The sequence below is a fragment of the Acinonyx jubatus genome, chromosome A2 (assembly GCF_027475565.1).
Source record: "Acinonyx jubatus isolate Ajub_Pintada_27869175 chromosome A2, VMU_Ajub_asm_v1.0, whole genome shotgun sequence".
NCBI lineage: Eukaryota > Metazoa > Chordata > Mammalia > Carnivora > Felidae > Acinonyx > Acinonyx jubatus.
The window spans coordinates 47,538,277-47,564,845 of NC_069383.1; the positions used below are offsets into that span (position 1 = coordinate 47,538,277).

The 26,569-nt window shown below is 43.1% G+C and overlaps 1 protein-coding gene and 1 pseudogene across 3 annotated transcripts in view; both read right to left on the reverse strand.

Annotated features, from left to right (window-relative positions):
- Positions 1-26,569, reverse strand: part of CHN2 (chimerin 2) — a 300,090-nt gene that overhangs the window by 115,824 nt on the left and 157,697 nt on the right. For 2 of the 3 annotated variants that reach the window (XM_053218272.1, XM_027075183.2), the window contains exon 3: positions 21,165-21,220. The exons of the other annotated variant lie outside the window; for it this stretch is intronic. In XM_053218272.1, coding sequence (XP_053074247.1) covers positions 21,165-21,220 — 56 coding nt within the window. The remainder of the gene's footprint in view (positions 1-21,164; positions 21,221-26,569) is intronic. 3 annotated transcript variants of the gene reach the window in all.
- Positions 16,932-17,053, reverse strand: LOC113604256 (uncharacterized; annotated as a pseudogene).

A 26,569-nucleotide genomic window follows, 5' to 3' on the forward strand; every position in this document is an offset into this window, starting at 1 on the left:
TTCTTCTCTGACTAGGAGTGTCTGAAGCAGCAATTTTGGTCTTCATAATCATTACATTCCCAGGATTTAGCTCCACGTCTGGCACAGAATGAGCGCAGGCATGCATTCTCTGAATCTAATTTACTCCTAAAAACGTGTTGGGCGGCAGAGGTTCAAATAGCAAAAGCCTATATTCCATTATTTTAAATAGAAAAAAAAGCCCCAAAATATCAATTTCTCCAATATTACTAAAATGCCTGTACATAACTATATAAGAATCTGTTTAAGAATTTCTTTTTTAATTTTTTTTAACGCTTATTTATTTTTGAGAGAGAGAGAGAGAGAAACTGAGTGAGTGGGGGAGGGGCAGAGAGAGAGGGAGACACAGAATCCGAAGCAGGCTCCAGGCTCTGAGCCGTCAGCGCAGAGCCCGACGCGAGGCTCGAACTCACGAACCGGGAGATCATGGCCTCAGCCAAAGATCATGCTTAACCAACTGAGCCACCCAGGTGTCCCAAGAATTTCTGCCTAGTATAAAATACTTAACCCCCAATTACATAATTGTTTAACCCTTAATGGCGTAGTTAACAGGTATATTTGTGTGCAGTCCCTTGCTGAACAGAAGAGAGTCCTCATTATCCTATACTGAGCAGATACTATTAAAAAAAAAAAAAAAATACTATCTGGATGAGACCTGAATTGGTAATGCCCCCAGGTGTCTGATCTAAAGAAACGCCAAGGGGCTAAACCCTCAGGAAAAAGTGGAGAGAGTTATGGATACAATGTGCTTAAACACAGGTCGATCAGAACAGTGACATAGCAGAGAAGTCCCCTTCCGTCTTCTAGCTCCCCTGCCACTACCCCAAGCGTGACCCAGGGACCTGTAGCATTGGCATCACCTCGGAGCTTGTTAGAAGTGCAGAATCTGCATGTCGACGGGGACTTGCATACACATTAAAGTTTGAGATGGGGCCACGCTTCTCATCCGATGGTAGCAGGTGAGAACCTGTTATAGCAGGCTTTTAGCCAGGAGAATGATTTTGGCTAAAACTTTCTGTTAAGTTGCTATAGCAAATAGCCTGATAGTGAGCGTTTGGAGAGCAAAGTATACCCGTACTCATGACGTGTTTGCAGAAAGAATGAGGCAAAGATTATGAAGGCAGAGCCCTGGTGTCAATTCAATTGCTGTGTGACCCTGAGGAGGTTATTAAACTTCTTTGTATCTCATTTCCCTCAATTTTCAATGAAGCCGGAGTTATAAAAATGTGCGACTTTAATAAAGCTCAGATGAGATAATGCGTGTAAGAAATTGTGGGGCTCGGAACATCGTGGTAAGCGGTCCACATGTAGTCGCGGGGCTACTCTGTGCCAGCAGCTGTCCTGAGGGTTCTACGTGTTTATCTCATTTCTGTCCCCAAGCAGCCCTATGAGGTAAGTGAGTGCTATTATTTTGCAGACAGCGACTAAACAACTCGACTGATGTCAGTGCCTTCACACCCAGCACAGACACCTTTAACTACTGCGATTCCCAGCTTCTCCAGCGTAGACATGAACCAATGCCGATGCCTTTGTTGGCTATCACACAGTTCTACATCTGGGTTAAATACGAGATTATCTGAATTGTCCTTAACTTTTCTTTGCCAGGACTGAACACTCTAAAATCTCTTTGGAATGAACTGAATTCTGTCAATGAGGTAACAAATGAGAATTTGGGGGGATAGTGTCGTGATATTTTGAGTCTCTCGACTGTTTCCCTGTGATTTAAAATTTTATGGATTCCAAGCTACCTGGTTTAGTTTCCAATTTACTCCTCTAATTTGAAGGAGTAATTCTCAGCATTTTGCAAAGCTTGAGAGAACAGGAGGGTGACAGCTGCATAGTGAGAGACAGGAAGCCTAATCCTTAAATGAGTTTGCTTTATAGTCAGATTATCATTGCCCTAGATAAACACAAGTTCTTTTATATTCAACACAAAGACATTTAAAGAATATCGTGAGTCCTCTGTAAACAAGGTTTCCAATTATTGAAAAAACAAAGCTTTTATAATCCCTCAGCAGCTGGTATATGTTAAGTTTTTACTTAATAGAAATAATTTTAAAACTCAATTTAGCAGCCTCCTACACAGGCAGTTAGACTGCTGAATTTTCTGAGATACAGATCGAGTTCAGGAGAAAAGACTTTGACGGGGAGATTCGTATTGGTGATATTAGGGAATTTTATCCAGAAAAAAAAACAAATATAGATAATCCCCTTCTAATTAAAAAATCAAAGTGCTTTATTGAAAAGGAGAGAAAGAAAATGCAAGTCCTGAAATTTATCTTCTTGTAGTCAAAGTGCATAGTATAGAATGAAAATTGAGGAAACTTTAAAATCTCCTGTTTCTTTTCATCTAGAATCTAAGGCTTTATGTTTCCTCTTTTTTTTTAAGTTTACTTATTTATTTTGAGAGAGAGAAAGAGAGACCGAGAGAGAGAGAGACAGAGGCAGAGACAGAGAGAGAAAGACAGGGAGAGCAAGCAGGGGAGGGGCAGAAAGAGAGGGAGAGAGAATTCCAAGTAGGCTCCAAGCTGTCAGTGCAGAGTCTGAGGTGGGGCTCGATCTCACAAAATGTGAGATCATGACCTGTGTCGGAATCAAGAATCAGACACTTAACCAACTGAGCCACCCACATACCCCTAAGGCCTTATTTTTCCTTACGGCATTACTTTAAAGCTTTCAAAATTCAGATGGGGACACCGATGGGCTAAATTCTTTCCTGTCTTGATTATAATACATTATAAAACACCTACTGGTGAGTCTTTCTGTAATAAACCTCCTTAAAAGGTTACCAAACAGCTTTGCGAAGTTCTATAAATTAGACACAAATCAGGCACTTTAGTAACTTTGGTGTAAATACTCTGCTAATTTATAGACAGACACTGTGTATCAGATTAGAGGTGCTCAGGACCAAAGCCGCTCCCACTCATTGGATTTGTTTTCCGCCTCCTTTTTTTTTTTTTTCTTCAGATTTTCCCTGGAGTTGTGATTTAAAAATCAGTGATAATATTAGAACAAAGAAGAAGTAAAAGAATTTTCTTAGACCAGTGGGTCTCAATTGGGAGGGTGGGGGGGGGGGTGTTTTTTCCTGGCGGATATTTGCTGATGTCTGGAGATAGTTTTGACTATCATGAGGGGAGGTGCTACTGGAATATAGTGGGGCAGAGTCCAGGGATGTTGGTAAAATCCTGCAACACATAGGACAGACCCTTTACAATAAAGAATTTATCCCACCCCAAATATTATGGTGCCAAGGCTGAGAAACCCTCTTTTATTATTTTTTTAATTTTTTAATGTTTTTATTTATTTTTGAGACAGAGAGAGACACAGCATGAGAAGGGGAGGGGCAGAGAGAGAGGGAGACACAGAATCCAAAGTTCGACGCGGGGCTCGAACTCACGGACCGTGAGAACATGACCCGAGCCGAAGTCGGATGCTTAACCAACTGAGCCACCCAGGCGCCCCTGAGAAACCCTCTTTTAGACAAAAAAAGGATTTTGTCCTCTTGTGCATGCCCAAGAAAGGTTTTTCAAAAAAAAAAAAATTTTGGACCAAAATACTAACAAGCAATAAATACTTTAAATACAGAGTAAAAGGAAAATAAAAGGAAATATTTGTTTATGAGAACAATAATAATTCATAAAAGTAGCTTTTAAGAAAAGGCAGACATTCCTTCCAACTACTCAGGGAAATAGCTCAGGTAACTACCACACTGAACAGACTAACATGTCAAAACTTTAATAAGGAAATCCCCTTGCCTCGCTTGGAAAAATTGTAAACAATCTGAAATATAAAAAAAAGAAAAACACTAAAGGAAAAATTTAAGTTATTACTGGGAGTAACCATCCATGATATGCATACATATGAACTAATGTTTAAATCCCTTACTGCTTTGGGATTTCATGCCTCACAGCCTGTTGTTTTGAAACTCTGCTCTGATTACTGGGTTGGAAACAAAATTTCCACCACACCTGGCTCCCCCGGTCACAGAGGAACCTTCCCGCCCCGGGGGAGCCGAAGCATTGCCTGAGTGGCTGTCCAGGGCCTGAGTGATGTCCTGATTTCCTAGGTTTCATTACAGAAGCAACCATACAAAATCATCTTCAAAAAAGGAGAAGGTGTGGGGCTCCTGGGTGGCTCAGTCGGTTGTGCGTCCGACTTCGGCTCAGGTCATGATCTCATAGCTAGTGAGTTCGAGCCCCGCGTCGGGCTCTGTGCTGACAGCTCGGAGCCTGGAGCCTGCTTTGGATTCTGTGTCTCCCTCTCTCTCTGCCCCTAACCCACTCGCGTTCTGTCTCTGTCTCTCTCAAAAATAAACAAACATTTAAAAAGTTAAAAATAAATAAATGAAAGAAGAAGGTGAATTGCCCAAATTAGTTATATTTGGATTTGAAAAATAACGAAAGGGCAACTACACCCAGACACACACACATTCAAACACCCCACCTCGCACCTCAGCCCTTTGTTCCTGGTTCTGGTTTTCTCTAGGTTCAGATCTAGTGACACTGACTTAGAATCCAGATAAGGGCAGGGCTCAGGAGGAGCAGAGGAGGCTCCAATACTTAAAAGGCACCTTCAGTATGTGTGCTGCTCTCTTCCCAAAAGGCAAGTTACACAGCAATTAATATTCCCTTTTTGCAGATGAGGAGAGGAAGGCCCATATGGTTACATTACTTGAAGATCACACACAAGCATGGGGAGGAGATCCAAACCAACATCTGATTGATGCCAAATTCCATATTCTTTTTTTTTACACCAAGAGCAAGGGAAACTGTCCAGGGGACAACAGAGGAGGGGACGCACTCATGAAGAACATTGATTCTGCTATCATAAATAGATAGGTTGACCCCCAAATCGTTAAACTCTTAAAAGTGCCCATTCCGGAGACCTGTGTGAGCTGTTACCAGAAGACCTTCTATCACATCTGATGGCCAACCTCCTTTACCCTTCATCCGTCTGAATGGTACCACCAGAGTATCATCCGCCTAGTGTCCAAGCCAGAAATTGTCACCCCAGATTCCTTCCTCTCTCCCGATCCCACTTGGACTCTGCCTCTAAATCCTGTCCATTGTATGTGATTCCTTAATTACTCTTGAAGCCGTCTCTTTCTTTCCACGTCCACTGTAGTGTCTATTTACCCAAAGCACTCAACTAATATTTTTATAGGTTTTCCTGTCTATACTTGTATCACCTTCCAATCTATCTGAAGTCAGAAAATGCAAATCTCGTCAAGTTCTCTGCTTAAATTTTTTCATTGGCTCCCTGATGCCTAGTAGTCAAACCTATACCACTCAGCGCATCCTTCCCAGACCACCCTACTTAGAAGTGGTACCTCTTTACCTTGGCATACCCGATGTCTCCTTTCTGGCTTATTTTTTCCATGCCATTTGTCATCATCTGAGATACTATGTATCGTGTGTGTGTGTGTGTGTGTGTGTGTGTGTGTGTGTGTGTTTGGCCGATCTTTCCCTTTCAAAAATTTTTTTTTTTAACATTTATTTATTTTTGAGACAGAGAGAGACAAAGCATGAACGGGGGAGGGGCAGAGAGAGAGGGAGACACAGAATCGGAAGCAAGCTCCAGGCTCTGAGCCATCAGCCCAGAGCCTGACGCGGGGCTTGAACTCACGGACCGCGAGATCATGACCTGAGCCGAAGTCGGACGCTCAACCGACTGAGCCACCCGGGCGCCCCAATCTTTCCCTTTCAAATGGCAACTACACAAGGCCAGAAACTTTTGTGTTTTGCTTATTACTGTTATCCCCAGAGCCTAGAACAGAGCTGGCACAGAGTAGGTGCTCAATAAATACTTGTTCAATGAATAAATGAATGGCATACAGGATTTTCCTAGGACGGTCTTGCTTGTATATCCAGACTATGTCCCTACCATCACACATACTCTTGCCCTGAACATCCTTATTCCCCAATTCTTTATGTCCCTACCACAGAGATACCTACAGTTTCTGAAACACATCCGGGCTAGTCACACATCCTGGTCATTCTTTGGACCGGAGATTTCCTCCACGTGGAATTCTAATACTTGCTCTCCGACCCATCTATGCCTTAACCTGGCAAAATCTCAATGACTTAAAAAGAAGAGGTAAATTGTCTATTTGTTAATTTATTTAAGTGTAATTAACATGCAGTGTTATATTAGTGTCAGGTGTACAATATAGTGATTCAACAATTCTATGCATTACTCAGTGCTCTCATCACAATGAGTGTACCCTTGATCCTCTTTACCTAATTCACCCATGTCACCATCCACCTGCCTCTGATAAGCTATCGGTTCCCTATATTTAGAGTCTGGATTTTTCCCTTGTTTTGTTTAAGTTCCACATATGAGTGAAATCATACGGTAGGTGTCTTTCTCTGCTTATTTCACTTAGCATGATACCCCCCAGGTCCACCCATGTTGTTGCAAATGGTAGGGTTTCATTCTTTATGGCCGAGTAATATTCCATTGTGTATAGCTACTGCCTCTTCTTTATCCATTCATCTATTGATGGACACTTGGCTTGCTTCCATTTTGGCTATTGTAAATAATGCTGCAATAAACATAGGGGTGCATGTATCTTCTTGAATTAGTGTTTTGTATTCTTTGGGGAAATACCCAATAGTGGAATTACTGGGTCACATGGCAATTCTAGTTTTAATGTTTTGAGGAACCTCCATACTGTTTTCCACAGTGGCTGTACCAGCTTGCATTCCCACCAACAGCGGACGAGAATTCCTTTTTCTCCACACCCTTACCAATGCTTATTATTTTTTTGTTATGTATCTTATATATACACAATGGAATATTACTCAGTCATAAAAAAGAATGGGATCTTGCCATTCGTGACAATAGGGATGGACCTAGAGGGTATTTTGCTAAGTGAAATAAGTCAGAGAAAGACACAATATGATTTCACTTACATGTAGAATCTAAAAAACAAAACAAATGAATAAACAAACAAACAGAAGGCAGAAACAGACCCATAAATACAGAGAATAAACCAGCCGTCGCCAGAGCAGGAGGGTGGAGGGATGGGCAAAATGGGTGTGTGGGGGGGTAGGAGATACAGGCTTCTAGTTATGAAATGAATAAATCACAGAGATAAAAGGTATAGCAGAGGGAATCATCAGTGGTATTTTAACAGTGTGGTATGGTGACAGGGGGTAGCTACATTTGTGGTGAACACAGCATATGGATCAACTTGTTGAATCACTATGTTGGACACTTGAAACTAATCTAACATAGTATATTAACTATAGTTCAATAAAAATACATACATAAATAGGGGTGCCTGAGTGGCTCAGTCAGTTAAGCGCCTGACTTTGGCTCCAGTCATGATCTCACGGTTTGTGAGTTCGAGCCCCGCGTCGGGCTCTGGGCTGACAGCTCAGAGCCTGGAACCTGTTTCGGATTCCGTGTCTCCCTCTGTCTGCCCCTCCGCTGCTTGCACTCTGTCTCTCGCATTGTCTCAAAAATAAGTAAATACTTAAAAAATATAAGTAAGTAAGTAAGAGGTAAATGCTGCCATCTCAGGGAAATCTTTCCTGACTGCCTCAAACCAGCTTAGGTATTATTTCTTCTCCTCCCTCTGAACTAAAGGCCTGATTTAGGGCCATAATTTTAGTGGAATTGGGATTGTTGGCTTTATGACCTCTAGAAGTAAGCTTTTTGAGGGAAAGGCATCTGTCTTTCTCTGTTGTCCTGGTACCCAACAGCATATCTTGTGCTATAAATAGTAATAATTGCTAATAGTTATTAAGAACTTGCAACGTGCCAGGCATTGTCCTAAGCACTGTCTTTACATATATTTAACCCATTCAATCCTCATGACTACCCAGTAGGTAAGATCTATTACACCCATTTCCAAAGGCTGAATTGAGGCACAGAGAAGCAGAGTATAAAAGCAGACTGTATTATCCTGGAGCTTGGGCCCTAAAGCATCACACTCTATTGCCTAGAACTGCATCAGTCCTGCTTCCCGGATCCCTGGAGATGTCCTGCTTTACATACCCTTTCTAAAGCCCTTGATTCAGCTTTTTTTTCCCCACTAAGGTAATTGATTCATATCCTTCCAACTACCCTCCATCTCCCATCTTTTCTTTCTTTTCCCAAAATTTAGCCAAAGTTGATTTCTATTGCTCATAACAGAATCCTAAGTGATATTCCCATTAAATCCCTATCTCCAAGGCAGGAACCAGGGTAGCTGTAAGGTTTACCAAGCTCCACAGGGGGTTCTGACACATCCCAGGACTGGGAAGCACAACTTTGGGCAGCAGTTCCAAAACATGGAGAGAATGAATACCTTCCCGGAAGCTTGTGATATCTTCCTAAGACTTCTACGTGGATTTTTACCCAGTCTATGTGGATTTTGATCCTACTCTCACTGTAGGCTTCCAAGAACACCCAAAAGTCTAGCCATGGGTAGCACTCACCTTTCCAACTGGCCTGGAGCATCTTCCCAGCAGCTCATTTTGACCCAGTCTTCCTTGCACATCTTCCCTGGCACTCATTTCTTGGCTTCCTGTGTTGGCCCCCAACACCCACCTTGATCCCTCCTTGTGTGGACAACCCAATTACGTATACTGCTCTGACTCTGCTCTGGCACTGTTGGCTAGGGCTTCCTATTCATCCTTTGGCATCCTGAAGCCACAGCTCCACATAAAATGGCTCTTTCCTCCCATCAAGCCAACCCCCATGGAGGTCAGCCATATTGGCCAGACTGGCTGGCCTCCCACCAGCACAGGAGAATCAAACACGGTGGGTCCATCTGTCCATCCTCCTGATACTTCCTACAGATAGGCATCATATTTTTAAAAATCCCATAAAAGAGAAACAAAATTCGGGACTTAAGCATAGATAGAAATTTTATGTTAATATCTATTCTCATATTCTTCTTGCATCAAAATACATCTTCCCCTCCATTGGTCTTTGGTGCAGATGAGAACCTGAGAATATTCTCTATAGGATAAGGTTTCCTAAAAGCCATCTCCATGTCACCTGATTGCTTGTTCTTCCACTAAATAATTCTTGTTCTTCTAACTTTTTCTAATAGATCCTATTTCCAATCCTTAATTCATCTTCATTATTCCCCTTGGAACTCTTTTGAAATTCTCCCAATAGCTCTTAGGTTCAAAAAAGCTTGAAGTACCCAATAGAACTGAATCGAATCAAGGGAAAACTCAATGCTGCTATTAAATTTCTAGGGGGAAAAAGATTGGGTGAGTATACCCATTTAATTCTTCATTCTTGTTAGTAAATTCTTTCCTTCAAAGCTGAATAGCATTTGGGTTAAGTGGTCCTGTACATACTTTGGAAAGGGCAAAGAACACCCATCATTCTCTTTCTTCTCCTTTTTTTCTCCCTCCTTCTAGAAACGTAAGAGTATTTAAATATAAGTATTCGGTGTAAGTATTCAAATGCATGTGTTCCAACCGATGAATAGAATTAATCTACCTAAAGAAAAAGAAAGGCAGCCAGAACTTGGGAGGTGATAGAAATGAAAGATTGTCTAGTGAAAGGTCCTCAATCTTTTCTGCATTATAATCTTTCTTTGGAGCCATTTTACGTGCTTTTTTCTTCCTAATCATCTCTCCCAAATGAAATTTTAATACTACGGATAGACTGTATATCTGTTTATGCTCTATATGTGCATCTGTGCTTTACACATTGAAAAAGGCTGTGTCCCCTTAAGAACTGATGTTCCCCCCTTCCCCTTGGAGTCAATATGACCCCAATTGAGAACTCATTGTCTGGCGAGATCACTGTGGCCTTCAGAATGCTTTTAACATTTGTTCTTCCTACAGGGAGGTGGAATATCTATCTTTGGCTCCTTCTTATAGATAAGAAAGCTGCCCTTCGGAGTGGTAAATTAGCTTGGTCACAGTCCTACCCAGGGCCAACAGCAGATTTAGGGTTGAAACCCAGTCCCTGATTTCAGCTCTAGTATTCATTTGTCTATATGGTGATGATGCCATAAAATCCAGAAGCCTGTTCCCTATTATTTTAAAAAATTACCTAATTTAGCATTTCTGAGACAGGCGATCCCCCTAAAATAATTCCCAACATGGTAATAAATAAGAGTGAAAGTGCCTTATTAATAATTGTCCTTGCTTTTGAATCCTTTTCCTGACAAATTAGTCCACGTTAAAAATTCCTGAGCTAGCTTTATGGTCCCCCAGCAGCTCTGACATGAGACACTCTCCTGCTGTTCAGGGCTGTGCACCCAAGAGATTGTTTTTGTTCCCTGAGCCGAAGCACATCCTGCCCCTGCCCTTCTCGTACAGACCATCTTTGTTTTTTCTTCTTGACCTTTTATTATGAACATGTTCATACATACAGAGAAACTGAAAGCCTTTTACAGCAAACGCTCATATACACACCACCTAGATTTTATAATATTTGCTATACTTGCTTTATGACATAACTATTCATTCTTCCCTCTCTCCGCCCACTAATTCTACATTTTTAGGGGCTGAATTTCATAGTAAGTTGCAGACATAGCACTCTTTACCCCAAATGCGTCAACACGTAAGTCATCAATCAGAATCAGTAACACATAAACTTTTCATAGGAGGGTAATACCAGCGTTATTCTTGGAACTAAAGAAAGTGAATTTAGTTGACATGTTCAGGTAGTATTCTGAGATCAACAGAATCCACACACCTCTTTAATTTCCTGCTTATGGAGCGTGCCCCCTTTTCTAACAGGCTCCCATTTCTTGACGGGGAAAAAAGTGGCCATGAGAAAGCTGGTAAAAGAATACCTGCTTATTGTCTCTGCCTTGGCCTTGTCTATCAATTTACACGTGTTAAATATGAAGGCCAAAACGTTTCTTAAAATGGCTCAGGATCAAATTCATCCCAAATAACAGGACTCAAATTCCCTCTTTTTTGCTAACATCTGTATAGTGCTCGGGAGATGGTAGAAATTAAAGACCAATTCTTCCCATATATGAATGCCAGACACTGTTAAGGGCTTTGTATCTATTAACTCACTCTTCAAGTTACTTTTGGTGTAAGACCAAGGGTTGACAAATGTTTCCTGGCAAGGCTAGATGGTAAGTACTTTAGGCTTTGAGGACCATCTAGTCTCAGTTTCAAGTACTCAACTAGTCATGGAAGCATGAAAGTAGCCATAGACAATATGGAAAGGAATGAGCATTGCTGTGTTCTATTAAAACTTTATTGGGGCGCCTGGGTGGCGCAGTCGGTTAAGCGTCCAACTTCAGCCAGGTCACGATCTCGCGGTCCGTGAGTTCGAGCCCCGTGTCAGGCTCTGGGCTGATGGCTCAGAGCCTGGAGCCTGTTTCCGATTCTGTGTCTCCCTCTCTCTCTGCCCCTCCCCCGTTCATGCTCTGTCTCTCTCTGTCCCAAAAATAAATAAACGTTGAAAAAAAAATGTTTGAAAAAAAACTTTATTTACCAAAACAGTCGACAGGCTATTGTTTGCTAATGCCAATGCTACACTAACCAATTAACATTCTTTAAACTCCATTCTTCAAACTCGGTGTCAGAACAACTTACAGTTAGCTCAAAACTCCGAGCTTGCCAGTGGCTCAAAGGCCTTTTTGTTTAATGGTGGGTCAGATCATCTCTTTGTATTTGTGCCCTTCCAACTCTTCTGTACTGGGAAGAGAGAATCATTAATTTTTAATCTATGAGAGACTGATGCCAACTTAAAATCAAAAAGAGCTAAGGCAGAAAATGGTTCAATTATTCAGTTAAACAACTCAGAAGACTAAAACACTAAGGGGTCTGATCTGCATCCCTGAATTGAAAGGTATTGCTGAAGCATCGTTAAGCATGGTCTTTGAGAAGTCATGGAACCCTGAGGGCTACAGCAAGAGCAAAGGGACAGACCAGAAAAGTGTAATTACAGACTTGGTCGAAATACTCAGGGAGATACGAGAACGATTCATCGAACAATCGATGTGTCATTACCTAGAAGGACACAAGGTGCTGGATGGCAACCAATATGCCTTTGTTCAGCTCCACCAAGGCTCTTCAATTTCCTTCCACAGTGAACGGGGAGATGACACTGACTATGTAAATAAGGAGGAGGGAAGAGATACCACCGCTAAAGTAAAGCTTGCTATTCTGTCCAACAAGACAGGGGGACGCTATGTATTTAGAGCTAATGTCAAGTGAGACTATGATTTGTTAAAGAACACAGCCAAAGGTGATTGATTACCAATGGCTCAGCGTCAGCCTGGAGACGATGAGGGGAGTGGTAGATTGAGGCAAGGAGGTGGAGCCAGGAGAGTACCAGTGCTGGACTGACTTTCATTAGCAAATTAGTCACCTACAAACCCGAATTGAGAAATGCTCATTAGGCACACAGATGATCCACTGAATGGAGAGACTACCGTCTTGGGATACAGAAACAGAATAATATAATTCAAAGTATTTCTGACGTAATGATAATGGATTTGGTATTTTTATTAACGCAAATGACCATTAAAAGAAAGAGCACATTATCAAAGATTTGTGCATATTCCTCAAGATAAGGAAAACATCTAAAAAAGAGCTGGAACTCATAATAGTACATACCGAATATGAACACACATGAATATGAAGCATCTTAGAATGGGACTTAAATATTTTTAAAAATTTTTAACGTTTAGTTTTTGAGAGACAGAGAGAGACAGAGCATGAGCAGGGGAGGAGCAGAGAAAGAGGGAGACACAGAATCCAAAGCAAGCTCCAGGCTCCGAGCTGTCAGCATAGAACCCGATGTGGGGCTTGAACCCACGAACCGTGAGATCATGACCTGAGCTGAAGCCGGATGCTTAGCCGACTGAGTCACCCAGGTGCTTCTAAATATCTTTGCCTGTAATACAAACCTAACAGTAAGAAGTATAACAAACTGGGCAGTGGGGTGGGAATAGGAAAGCAGGCTAAATTAAGTACTTGACCATACTCATACAAGGATTCATATTTGGCCTCTGCAACATTCCAGGTACGGAAAAGCTAGACATAGCAAAGAAAGGCAAAAGCAAAATATTTTTAAAGGGTGGGGAAATAACATCCAGGAGGAAGTACATCCGGATGAAAAACAGAAGGCTACGGGGTGACTTGGCATCTACTTCGAAGTTCATGAGGAGTCTAGCACAGTACAAGCCAAACAGGAAGCATCATGAGGGGACAGGCATCCTGAGGCTTCTATCTTAGAGTGCAGGGAAGGGAGGAGGACAAAGAAATCAGAGGGAAGGAGAACACTCACACTCGAGCGCGTGTCAAGACGACATCAGCGTTCATAAAACACAGATTGCTGGGCCCTGTCTTCAAGTTTGTGATTCAGCCGGTCTGGGGTGGGCCAGGGAATCCGCACTTCTGAAAGTTCCCAGGTGATGCTGGAGCCACTGGCCCTGGGACCACAGTGGCGAATCACCGGGTTAGAAGCCTAGTCCTAGGTTTGGTCTGGGTTTGATTCAGACTCTGTCCCTCCTGCGCTGTTTGTCTCATTTCCTCTTGTAAAGTGAGAGGGGGTAACAATCCCCATGGGACTGCTGTGAGGACTATCACGGGTAAAACTCGAACCCAGTGCTCCGGGCACAGCAGGCACTCCTAGTGTGTTCCTTCTATTGCTTGCAATGAAAAGACGGACAAGAAGTAAATAAATGGGCAACATCATTGAGGGAGGACCTTTTAAAATAGGGATGGTCTGAAACCATACCACCCACATTTTTCTGACGGCAAGGAGAGTCATGGTTACAGACCTGTTTTCAAACATCTCACTGCTTGGCCAGCCGGGCCACACTCCCTGAGGAGATTAGGCTTGCCCAGGGCCAAGTGTGGCTTCACTTTCCTCAGCATTATTTCTCAGTTAACGTTTAACCAGGTGAGTAAATGCAAAGCTTGTCTGTAAAACCTTACTGGGGCACTCAGTGCTTTGTACCCACTCTCCTTCTCGGATAACCCTGGCCACAACTGAACTCTTGCAGGACCTGACCTCTGAGTCACAAAGCAGGCACACTGGGCACCAGCTACTGAGGAGGCGAGACATCTACTTCCTGTTCGGGTGTGTAAGGTTGGCCCTACGAAATCCAGCACTTTGGCATAACCACTCTGCTGCAGTCTGGCCCGCCCCCCTCCCACCTCTCATCAACGAGTGACGTACCTTGGGTTCTTAACGGCTGTCACGGGTTAGGTAAGGGTAACAGAGCATGTGTTGTACCCCATGACGCTATCGGTGGTTCTGTTTTCCTAAAACAACTAATTACACAAGGTCGTCTCAAGTAATTGCATCAAGGAATACACATGTTCAAGTTTGACTCTCAGAAATAAAAATCACCTGGAGAGGGGTGCCTGGGTGGCTCAGTCGGTTAAGCGTCCGACTTCAGCTCAGGTCACGATCTCGTGGTCCGTGAGTTCGAGCCCCGCATCGGGCTCTGGGCTGATGGCTCGGAGCCTGGAGCCTGCTTCCAATTTTGTGTCTCCCTCTCTCTCTGCCCCTCCCCTGTTCATGCTCTGTCTCTCTCTCTCAAAAATAAATAAATATTAAAAAAAAAATTTTTTTAAAATATTAAAAAAAAAATCACCCGGAGAGATCAAGGGAGCTTCTCAAGAAATGCTACTTTATTATCAATCACTGTTTAATCTCCCCTTTACCTTCCTTGTTTGGTTTTAAGAAGAGACCTTCTGCCTTTGCCTCAATTTATGCTTCGGCATAGATACTGTTCTTTGATGGCTCTCTCCAGTCCAGCCCACCTGTCCTCTTGGCTCGGAGCCCCTGAGCCTCTGCATTCTGTAGCAGGAGTCCCTTATTCTCTGTTCGTGATATCACCTTGCAAATGACTAAATATTTATAGGTCCAAACATGCAGGGTCTGCATTACATTAGAAGCAGTTCAAAGTAGTCTAAAGAGAGTGACTTCTTTTTTGGAGGGTTATGTATTTTGGTAGATGGCAGTGCTTGTCAGTAAGAACTTTAAAAAAAAAAAGCCCCAAATTTTTGGTTGTGTATTTAGAAAAAATAAAACTCACCTATCTAAAATTTTTTCTAACATTTTTTTTTAATATTTTATTTATTTTTGAGACAGAGCATGAGCAGGGGCAGGGCGGAGAGAGAGGGAGACACAGAATCTGAAAGAGGCTCCAGGCTCTGAGCCCTCAGCACAGAGCCCGATGTGGGGCTTGAAATCATCAACTGCGAGATCATCAACTTGAAATCATCAACTGCGACCTGAGCTGAAGTCGGATGCTCAACCAACTGCACCACCCAGGCGCCCCTAACATTGGTTTTATTGAAAAGCTTTGCCCCTTTACTGCAGTAGGTCGGTCTATAACCAAAGCAAGTCAAACTCAAGATGGAATCATATCAAGAAAAGAGCCTGACTGCATTACAGAGTGAACTAAAAGCTTAGGAGAAATAAGGATGAAAAATGCCCTTTATTCTAGGTTGCGTCAATATGAAGGGGAAAAAAAGGAGACCAATGGAGAAAGTCTAGGATGAGAAGAACAGAAATATTTCTTACCAGGGAAGAAACAGCTTTCTGATCACTACACATTAAGCCAATTAAAAGGTAATGGGATTGATTTTTGTTTGTGGCTTGCAGAATCAATCTCATTATGTTAGAGACGTACCTTGTCTAAATGTCTTGAGTCAGTAAGAGTTTTAATGTTCCCCCAAATGCACATATGTTTAAAAACATTTATTTTCAATGAGTAAAATAAGAAAAGGGGGAGGATTGTAGAATAGTAGAAAACCTCCTGAGTTTACTTTAAATCAGATTCTAAATGAACTGAGTTAGTTGAGAATGACATGGTCAATCAATATGGCTTGTTAAGATCTTCCAGATACGACTAAGACAAGATAAATGCCTCAAGCTACAAGACTATAAGACTGTAAAGCCCAGGTATGGTGAATCAAAATTTTAAAAGCATAATGAGAAAGTGAAATGCTTTTGTAGACTGAAAAGAACAATTTTGACAAATAAAGGTACAAGAAAGTGAAATGGGCAGATATTTAGGGACACCCCAAACTAGAGAAAATGGGGCATTTAAAGTGATATTTACAAAGTGAATACAATTCACTAGCAGGTAAAATCAGGTGTTATCGCAATTTGAGCTTGGTCATTATCATCTATACTTGGCCGATCAAGGAAAAAAAGCTGGTTCTGGTCATGAATGCTAGAAACCTCAGTTCTACAATCCACTTTTGCATTAAAAAAAAACAAAACAAAACAAAAAAAAAACAAGAAACTTTCCAAAATATATTATTCTATGGCAAGAGAGAGAGAAAGTAAAGCTGCATAGAGGGGAGAACAATTTGAAGTAATAGTACGCAGTTTTATTTCCCTTTTTGGAAATTGCTTTTTATGATTCCCTACTCACGCCAGCAATTTCAAAAAGACAAATGACACCAAATCACTTAGTCACAAAAGAATTTCTACTTCTTGTATATTCTTTAGGTAATTCTAGCAGAGCTTGACTTTCAATTAGTCATGCAAGTAAATCTTGACGTGTTGGCCTTTTGGAAAGGCCAAAAGAAATTTAGAATATTCCAGGAAAAAAAAAATATTAGTCTGTGTTTAAGAACCTTCACATCTGCCAAAAGTCCAAGTCACTACCCTAATAACAGCATTGGGTAAATCTGATATGCTATTAGTAACAGTTTGAGAATTCCAAATTCCTTATGTTAGTGGTCTCCATTTTTTCCCCATTTTACCATATATTTACTGATTGCCCACTGCAGCTTGGCTCTGGCTTCAATGCTAGGGAAGTCCACTCAATGAAGACCAATGAACTCTCTGGAGCATGTATTTTCCTGGAGGGAGACGTAGAAGTGACAAGCAGACAAGTACAAGAGAAAGTATATTAGATAGCGTATCAAGGGCTACAAACAAAATAAACAGGGTGATACGACCAAGGAGATCTGATGGTTGGGGCGGTCCCTTTTTTTTTTTTTTTTTTAAACCACTCAGCCTGTGTCCTCTCCCTCTTACTCCCCCAAAGGAGGAGGAGAACAATCACCAGTGGCAATAAGCAGTTGACGAAGCAACACCTAGAGCCACCTTCACGAAGCTCAGGAGAGAACACTGCGATGGAGAGGTGCTAATTTTCATGGGGTTCGGGGAAGGCTTCTGTTATTAGCTGAACTCTGATCTGAAACCTGGACATGCAGAGAACACTGGAAAATTCCAGGCAAAGGGCGGATCTGAAGATCCTGTAGTTGCAATGTTGTGGTTGGCTTGATGGAGGGGAGCAGAGGCTAGCCGGGAGGCAGGGCAGTGCGCTCCGAGGAGAATGGTGTAGGCAGGGAGGTGACCCGTACAGGAGCCCCACCACAGCCCACAGGCATAGCAAGGAGTCCTGCTTTCATTTTAAGAGTGACGGGAAGCCGTTGAAGCTGTTCGATTTATATTTAATAATTATGATCTGGGCTCCTGTTTGGTGAATGGAGAGAGAGAGAGAGAGAGAGAGAGAGAGAGAGAGAGAGAGAGATGAGGGTGGGAAGAGAGGAGTCTAGGTCTTGGAGGGGGAGAGGGGTCAGTTCTCTTTTGAATGTTAGACTACAGGTGGCCGGTGGGACATCTCCTTGAGGAGGTCAAGCAGACAGATGGAACAAGGTGTTTGGGGCCCAGGGAGAAGCCTTAGTTAGAGGTACACATTTGGGAGTCAACATTCACAGTTCCTTCCTGACCACCCAGGTACCTATTTGGTACTCAATGAACCAACTCATTTGGTACTCAAAATGACCAATAGATAATGGTGGGAAAGGGCGAGAGAATTTTGCATACAAGAAGATGTTTTGAATCTCCTGGCAAGGAGCACTCAGGAAATGTTAGTAGAGGGCCAAGTGCGGTGGCTACTCGATAAATACGTATTCACAGCGATGAATCTCGAGAAAGCAGGGAACCGTCATTTCCCTCGCTGCTTACACCCTCTGTTCCTCATCCTCGGTATCTTTTCTCCTGGTGGTTTTGAATTCCTGATCCAGGCATCTTGCTTTGTTCTTGATCCCTGTCTTTTGGACTCTCCCATGCAGAGAACACGGTCATCGCTCCGACTCTGTCCCTAATGACCATGTCCGAACCTCTTCTTCACAGGTTTCTGAATCTGCCTTGAATCGGGAACACTGAGTACTTATTATGTGCCAAGCCCTATTCTAGACACTTACCACATATATCCCGTTTATAGCACCCTGCCAAGTAGATATTGGCCCTTGGAGTAGAGTAGACCTTCATCTCCCTGAGGAAGTAAGTGCGTGACTCTAGTTAGTCAGAAAGCGGCACAGCACGAATCCAAAGCAAGGCCAGCTGACTCTGTAGCCGGGGTCCTCTGCCTGCATTCCCAAAGCTCCCTGGATTTTGCCTGCTGAATCCGGTGGTCCCCTCGACTCATCTAGGTCCCCAGCAAAGTCTGTTAGGGGGCTGGTATCTGTTGACGGCCAGCAAGCGTTCAAGTCATGCTGGCCTGTGTCTTTACCCTTGAGCAACAGTGTTCCATATCTGCATGACTACAGACCCCGCCGGTGCTCTCACGCGAGTCCTCATCGTATTCAGCGGGACGAGCCTAACCTGAGAGGAGCCCCTGGCCCGGGAGGATACGAGCCATCAGAGAGACAAAAGAAACGGGGTACGCTGGAGTAACACAGCGGGGCAGGCTTGCCGGGGACATGGTGGCTGGGAGCAGACAGGCTGAAGACTAAGAAGGAGGGCGGCTGGACTGTATATGGAAGGAAAACGTGGCCTCTTAATCGCTGGCTAAGGGGTGAGGTGGCAAAGACAAAAAAATCGTAACTCACGGTTCAAAAGAAATAGCCCTTACGGCGTTAGGTAAATGTGCTAATAAAGCGTCAGTCTCTCTGGCCGCATACTCTAACTGAAGGCTTTCTGACTTCATAGGCATGTCCCCTGAGCATGCAGGTGCGGCACGGGCCAAAGAGACATTTGCTCACACGCTGCCTGTAGCAGAGGCAGCGGTTTCACAGCATCCAGGAGGAGGCCGTGCCTTCACTTGAAGGAGGCCACGTCCCAGGACGCCAAGCAACGTGGGCAGGAACGATCTGCAGCTCCTGTCGCACCGGAGGACCAAGGGAGCTGAAGCCGCTCCAGTTGGCACTGTCCCTCCAAGCAGCACCTGCTCCGCCAGCAACACGCGACCCTTTACCGCCCGACACCTGGCTGGCTGCATGGGCCCCATGCTGCCTGCCGAGGAAATGGAGCTGATGAACATCCATTTCAGGCGAGGTTTCATGGTAGAAATGGGATGTGGAATTTCTAGAGGCAAGCAAGCTATGAGTCCAGCATCAACCAGGTAAGTTATTAATGAATTAAACTGACAAAGGTCGGGAGGTGAAAAGTTGGTTCAAAAGACAGACAAGAGGACAAAAAAAAAAAAAAAAAAAGCCACGCATGCGCTATGTTCTTGAGTGACAGCAGACGGTGATGGCTTGTGGCACACAGCTCTGCTTTGCCAAGAGGTCTGTGGCATTGCCTCCCGACTCAAGTGCAACATTAAAGAGATTTGTGGATCCTTCAGACCCCACTGGACATCTGAAGAGTTTCAGCTGAATCCTAGGAAGAGCTGTGAAGCTAATCTGAATCTACCCATCTCCACTGCTAACGTTCCACCTGGCTTAGAGGACAAATGACACGGCTCCAAAGATTTTGAGAAGCAAAGTGCGCTCCCTCTCACACGTGCACACACACATGCACCCACACACGTGCGTACATATGCAGAGGCAAAATAGTAGATCTTTAATTACACACATCATGATTTTGTTCTCTTTTGATATGACATGCCAAGTATCAACAGCCAAGTTCTTTGCTGTCCCAACACCTAGATCAAAGTCAGAACACAGTGGGCTTTCCACATATATTTGTTGAATAAATGAACAAATGAGCATTTACAATCTCTTTAGATTTTAAGTTCTGGTACACAACTTTGCTAGAGACTTCTTCTCGATACCCCCAGGAAAAGTCCTTAGTTGTGTTCTAATTTTACAAAGAATTCTTTTCATGGAGACGTCTGAATCCCTCTAGCTCCCTGCACGGGCTATGATTTTTCTGCTGGAGACATACTAAATGCAAAGTAGGATCGGAGGAATTTTTAATAGTTTGTGTCTTACTTGTCTCCCCAGACACTCTATTCCAAACATCTCATTAAACATTTTGTACTTACCCTATTCCTTATCTTATTCTCCTTTATCGTTGAACAACAAAAGGACAAAAGTCATCAGGGTTTATGACAGGACACAATCAGTTGATGAATTTCAGTATCCCACAGAAGTAAAATTTTATGTACAAACATTCATTAACTAGTGATAAGTCAGCTCTGGGTGTGGATATCTACGGACCGAAGTCTTTGAGACAGGTTCAAAACCAGATCCCGTCAGTCTTGTAGCCAGAAAGCACTGATGTTCAAGGATGAATCTCAAGGGTGTTGGAATGGGAGCCTTTTCCTCCCAATAAGGCAGATGGGACACTTTAAGTGGCATCTGCTACTGTATGTTTAATCTAAGTCGTAATATCAAAAATAAGCAAAGACCCATGGACCTTTGGGTGAAGGATATTAGTTTGACTATTACAGAAACTGGTGCCAGTATAAAACTAGGAAATAGAACCTTCGCCCTGCCTTTCAATCTTGCTGGCATCCCAAACGATAAGAGAAGTGAAGGAGGCCTGGGGACAGTTCTCTGGGCTGTGAGCATTTTTATGAGTTGATACATTTTTAAGCTTATCTCCAAGAATAAAAACAGTCACTTTTCTTGTAGGGATTTTTTTTTAACGTCAAGTAAGTGTGACAGAGCATAAAGGTTTGTTAAATATGAGTGTTGAGGGGACCTAGATATTTATTTATTCTCTGTGTTTTCTCTGTTGGAAGCATTCCATAATAAAAAAATGATAAAAGAATCAAAACAGCAAGGAAAACACCAAAACACACGTCTTGGGGGTTTTAAAAATGGAGGCTTAATTTGCCTCTGCAATGGTTAAAAACACAAGACCTCTGATTTCAAATTAGTTTGTGAATATTTTTCAAATAACACCCGATTTCAAAATGTAGATTACTTAGGTGTTAAATTTGGTGACGCTTTAACAAACAGTAATGTAAATCAACTCCCAGGAAACCGGAAAGCCCTCCTATGTCAACATAGTGCTGACAATTCATCATATTTAACAAGGTGTGTTGGAAATAGCTGAGTACTGACCTCCCCAGGACAAATGATCCTCTTGGGACGAGGGGCCTCTTGCTGTAACTGATATACTGCCAAAAAAAAAAAAAAAAAAAAGATAATTATAATTAGAAAACTACAACACATACCAAAATGTCTTCACATAGTTCCACCTAAGTATATCTCAAGAACTGCAAATATTTCAAACAAAAAATAAAACAAAAAGGATACAGGCACATTTTTAGACTGAATAAAGTCAGATCATTTATATGGAAATGAATTACCATGGATGTAAACTGGCAAAATGATTTTTTTATTCTTTTACAAGGCCAATTTAGTTTCATAATTGTTACTGGCATTGTTCATTTTATGGCTTTCTTGGAAGGTAGGAGTAAAATTTTTCTGACTATTTTAAGAATGGAATTCTACTTTTGAGTATCTAAGCAGTAAGATCACATAATAGGATTCCTGAATTTCCATGATGTCCCCTCACACATCGGGGAAGGACTGGCATTAGCAGAGGAGTGTTATTCTCTGAAATGTCACAGATATGTACAAAGACACCACTGATTCTGTGAGTGGGTAAAACCCCAAGTCCTTTCTCTTTTCATGAGTGCCATTCTTGGCCCACCCATCACCAGGGATTCTCATCTACATGACTAATTCCCACCCATTGTCATTTCTCTTTCTTGGGTCCCTCAATATCTTAAGAAATAGTAACCCTCTTATATCTTGCTTCAAAGACAGCCTTTCAGGCTTGGGTGTGGAGGAAAGCAGGTTTGTATATAAAAATAAAATTTATCAGCCTATTATCCATGATTTTTCTGATTACAATGAGTGATTTTCTGCTGTTCAGCTAGTCTGGTTATTTTTCTTGGAAGGAAACTACCCCAGGTGCCTGGGCAGCTCAGTTAGTTAAGTAATAGACCCTTGATTTTGGCTCGGGTCATGATGTTGTGGCTCATTAGATCAAGTCCTGCATCGTCCTCTGCACCGACAGCTCAGAGATTGTTTGGGATTCTCTCTCTCTCTCTCTCTCTCTCTCTCCCTCTCCCTCTTCCCTCTCTCTCTCCCTCTCTCCCTCTCTCTCTGCCCTTCCCTGACTTGTGCACTCTCTCTTGCTCTCTCTCTCTCTCTCTCTAAAATAAACAAACATTAAAAAAAAAAGACAAAAGAAAAAAAGAAGGAAACCACCCTATGCAGGTACCTGTGAGCTCTACCTCTTTGAAAGCCAAGCTGATATTATCCTGAGAATCTTGCAAAAGGAAGAATTAATTTTAGACCATATAAATGTATGAAAAGTTACAATTCAGTCACGTAAACTATTTCTAGAAAATGTAGTAAGATAAGCAAAAATTTCTGATCTATTCTTAGGTCTAAAAATAAAAAAAGAAATTTTAACTGAGATGCAGATGGTCATGTGGAAACAGCGATGGAGATGATGGGATGTATTCTGTAATTATGGCTTCTCAATGCCTGCAGCTCAACGTGGTTATTTTCTTACCTAATTAAGTGTAGACTGCCCAGCTTTTGCACAAAGAAGAAACTATCTAACCCTCGTATAGACGTTTTTTTTGTTTTTTTTCAACGTTTTTTAATTTATTTTTGGGACAGAGAGAGACAGAGCATGAACGGGGGAGGGGCAGAGAGAGAGGGAGACACAGAATCGGAAACAGGCAACAGGCTCTGAGCCATCAGCCCAGAGCCCGACGCGGGGCTCGAACTCACGGACCGCGAGATCGTGACCTGGCTGAAGTCGGACGCTTAACCGACTGCGCCACCCAGGCGCCCCTTGTATAGATGTTTTAACATGCCACGTTGCCAAGCTGAGTTGCCCAGGCTAATGACAATGCCTGTGTCACTTAAGGACAACTGTACCCATGTATGGCAGATAGAGACAGAGAAGGCTTCTCATCAAAGAGAAAACACGAGGAAGAATTGGCCAAAGATACACAAATAATTGTGGACGTTCCACTGACCATCCCAGTAATGCCCATGCTCTCCTTAAATCATGGGAGAGGCTGCGTGGAATCCTTTATACCTCTTGAATCAGCCCCAATACCTACTACCTGGTTTCCAACAGTGCTGCTATTAATGAGTGTAACGGGACCCAAAAGGGCCAGTTCCTAAAATCACGGAGCGTTAGACCCAAGGGGAATTGCAGAAGCCACATCCAGAGAATCCTGCCCCCTCCTCTCTTCTCATTGCCAATGCCTCTTGAAGCCAACAGTTATACGTGGCGGTACGGCTGGCTGCACACCATTTTTAATGCCTCGTTTGGAGGTGACAAAAGGAAGTATACATGTTGTAAGACAGGAGCATTTGTTGCTAAGTGTGCCTTTGTAATCCATATCAGCAAATATTTGAACATCTGCTATAGGCCATATACCACAGTCACCATTATATGGAGGCTTTTATGATAAATGGAGAGAAAGGGAGAAGGGAAGGGAACCAGCATATCGAGTGCCTATCATGTGCCAGGGACAATATTTTATTGAAGCTTCAGGAGAAATCAGAAAAAAGAATGCTGCATTATTATCATTCTTATTTTTTAGATGAGGGAACAAGCACAGGACGGTTAAATATTTGCCCTGGGGCATCGGGCTATCCTTTTGAGTCCAGAGCCCTGCTTGTTTTTCTATGCCTCAGGGCCTTTGCACTTGCTATACCTTCCACCTGGCTTGCTCTTTCCCAAGGTACCCAAATGGCACCCTCTCTCCCTTCTCTTGAGTTTTAAAGATTTAAACTCAATCTTTAAAAAAAAATTTTTTTAATGTTTATTTATTTTTGAGAGAGAGAGAGAGACAGGGTGTGAATAGGGGAGGGGCAGAGAGGGAGGGAGACACAGAATCCAAAGCAGGCTCCAGGCTCCAAGCTGTCAGCACAGAGCCCGACGTGGGGTTCGAACTCACGTACCGCGAGATCATGACCTGAGCCGAAGTTGGATGCTTAACTGAGCCACCCAGGCGCCCCCACATAAAGCTAAATCTTAAAGGTCACGCTAAGGAGCATGGATGTTCTTCTGTCTGAAAGTGGGGTGACGGTTACATTTTTTGAGCAGGGAGAGAACATGATCTGGTGTGTTTCAGCATAATAAGGATAAGACTATCCAGAAGATACAAGTTGCCAAATTAGGGACACCTACTATGTGCCAGACGCCTTATCTACATCTTCCCATTCAATCCTCCCAACAAACTTCCAAGGTAATTATTACCCTTACTGAGAAAGTAGTGGAGATGCCAAGCTTTGAAGAAGCCCCAGGTCACACAGAGAATATGACGACATTGAGATTTAAAGCCCGAGTTCCAGATCCCAAGGTTTGGGATTTTGCAGCCTCGCCAGTAGTTCCCTAAAGCAGGAGGTGGAGAGGGCCTGAGCACTGGCAATGCTCACTGACATTCTGGGGAAAAGCCCCCCCAGTTTGTTTTTCTTTTATAAAAGCTCTTTGGAGACTCTAATACCCAGCCAGGAGTGGGGCCACTGCCCTTTGCCTCACTGAAAGGAGGATCAGAGGAGGGGCCTCGGAGGCAGGGAATCCAGAGAGAACAGTATTTTAGTCCCACGTAAAGGAGATCGTGAAAATGTGCGTTAAGACAACCCGCTCTGTTCGGTGCTGTTCCAAGCAACAAAAGTTGGCAAATAGGCACAGAAGCCTGTTTCCCATCTGGATAATGTGTCTCTATAAAGATAATGAGATGGGGACCAACAGCAATGGTAGCCCTATAAAAAAATGGGCCCTAAATCCTATCTTAGCTTCGAGCAAGGGTTTCAGGCGCTCGTTTTCAAGGTTAGCTACAACCAAGCAACCATCCGTGAAGAAAAAAACCTCTGAGGCATATTTAACACAAACTGGAACATGTCACATCATCTGAAAGTGTCACTTCTGGGATCTTTTTTGTTGTTGTTCAACAAACACAGTTCACAAGCAAAACACGATAACGTATGTCGCTTCTTGGGCGGTTCTGTGGGCTAGGAGGTGATACGATGGAACTTGCTGCTATAGCAATGTTCCAAATATGTTCTAGGCACTCCCCAGCCCTGGGCACTCTACAGGACCTGAGAGAATTCTTCGCACTAGAACCAGCTGTTTGGCAGGGGGCATGGCCACTGGGGTCCATGGAAGTGGAGAAGAGGAGTCCTTGCTTCCCAAGCAACGTGAAGCACATCGAGAAATCCAGGACTCACTGAAAGAATGTTCTACTTTTTCTTCAATAAGAAAAGTGGGCTCATTCTCTAACAGTAATCACCCCACTTGTAGGGGATGCCAAGGGAAGGCCTGTGGCCTGGGTGACACTGAAGCCCTGTCCACACCGATTGGCTCCTTACAGACCCTGCAGGAATGGCCTCTTAACAGCTTCTTCTTTATTGAGAGGACATGAAGACCCAGGAGGCCAAGCCAGCCATTTGCTTGTGACATTGAGCCAGGGCCACCCTGCTCACCGCCCATGTCCTTCCCATTCTTCATGGGAAAAACTCATGGGTGCGAGTGAGAAAACAGCAGGTGTTTTAGAGGTCGTCTTGGCTTAACCTCACCTCCAACCTGCCTCACTGGCAGAATGTCCAGACTTAATGTGGACCGAGCTCTATACTTGTCTAATGGCACAGTGAGGAACCCGGGGATGAGGCTATGTAGCCCCATGATGAGAGGGTCTCAGGTGTAAGTGTGAAAAAGAAAAAAAACGACGGGGTATGATAAATTGCAGATTTCCCCCACCAACTCTTCTGATTCAGAAATCTGGGGGTTAGGGCTGAGGATCTGTTATTCTAAATATTCTCCCCAGGCAATTCCGATGCAGGGGGTCAGGGGGTCAGGGTTTTGAGGTTCTCAACTCCTCTTTAGGAAAACAGGCACAAGCTGTGACTGCTTGACCTACCCCCCGCGAGGGTCTCCTGGGAGAGCTGTCGGCACCAGAATCTGCTGTCTAATTGGCACTTGGCCTCTTAGAAAAGAAAGTCTCTCAGAGTATACTCAGGGAGATGGACTTGTGAACTTGTCTGCTTAGGGCATACAGTTCATCTGGCTCCGGCTTAAAGTTTAGAACGTGGCTTCATTGTTATTTTTTTAAGTGCACTTAAAGATAGTTTTTTTTTTTTTTTTTTTTTTTTTTTTTAAGAAAATGGAAACCAATGCTTTCTTGATGACTTCGCCAATGCTTTGTTTTGGGGTCTGATCGTGAATACCAAGGACTAGCTGCAGATACATGATACTTTGGGACAAGATTATTCTTGTCCCAAGACAAGCCCGGTTAAGTGGTAGCATTAGGTTCCGAGAAAGGGAGGGGAGCGAAGAATTCAGGTAGTTAAGGAAAATCATGTGACATCACGGTTCTGACTCAAGACCCAGGCTGATCGATTCCGCTGGCCTCACAACTCGAAGCACAGTGTTTGGCTTAAAGCAAAGACTTAATATGTATTGGCTGAATGAGTGACACATGAATGAA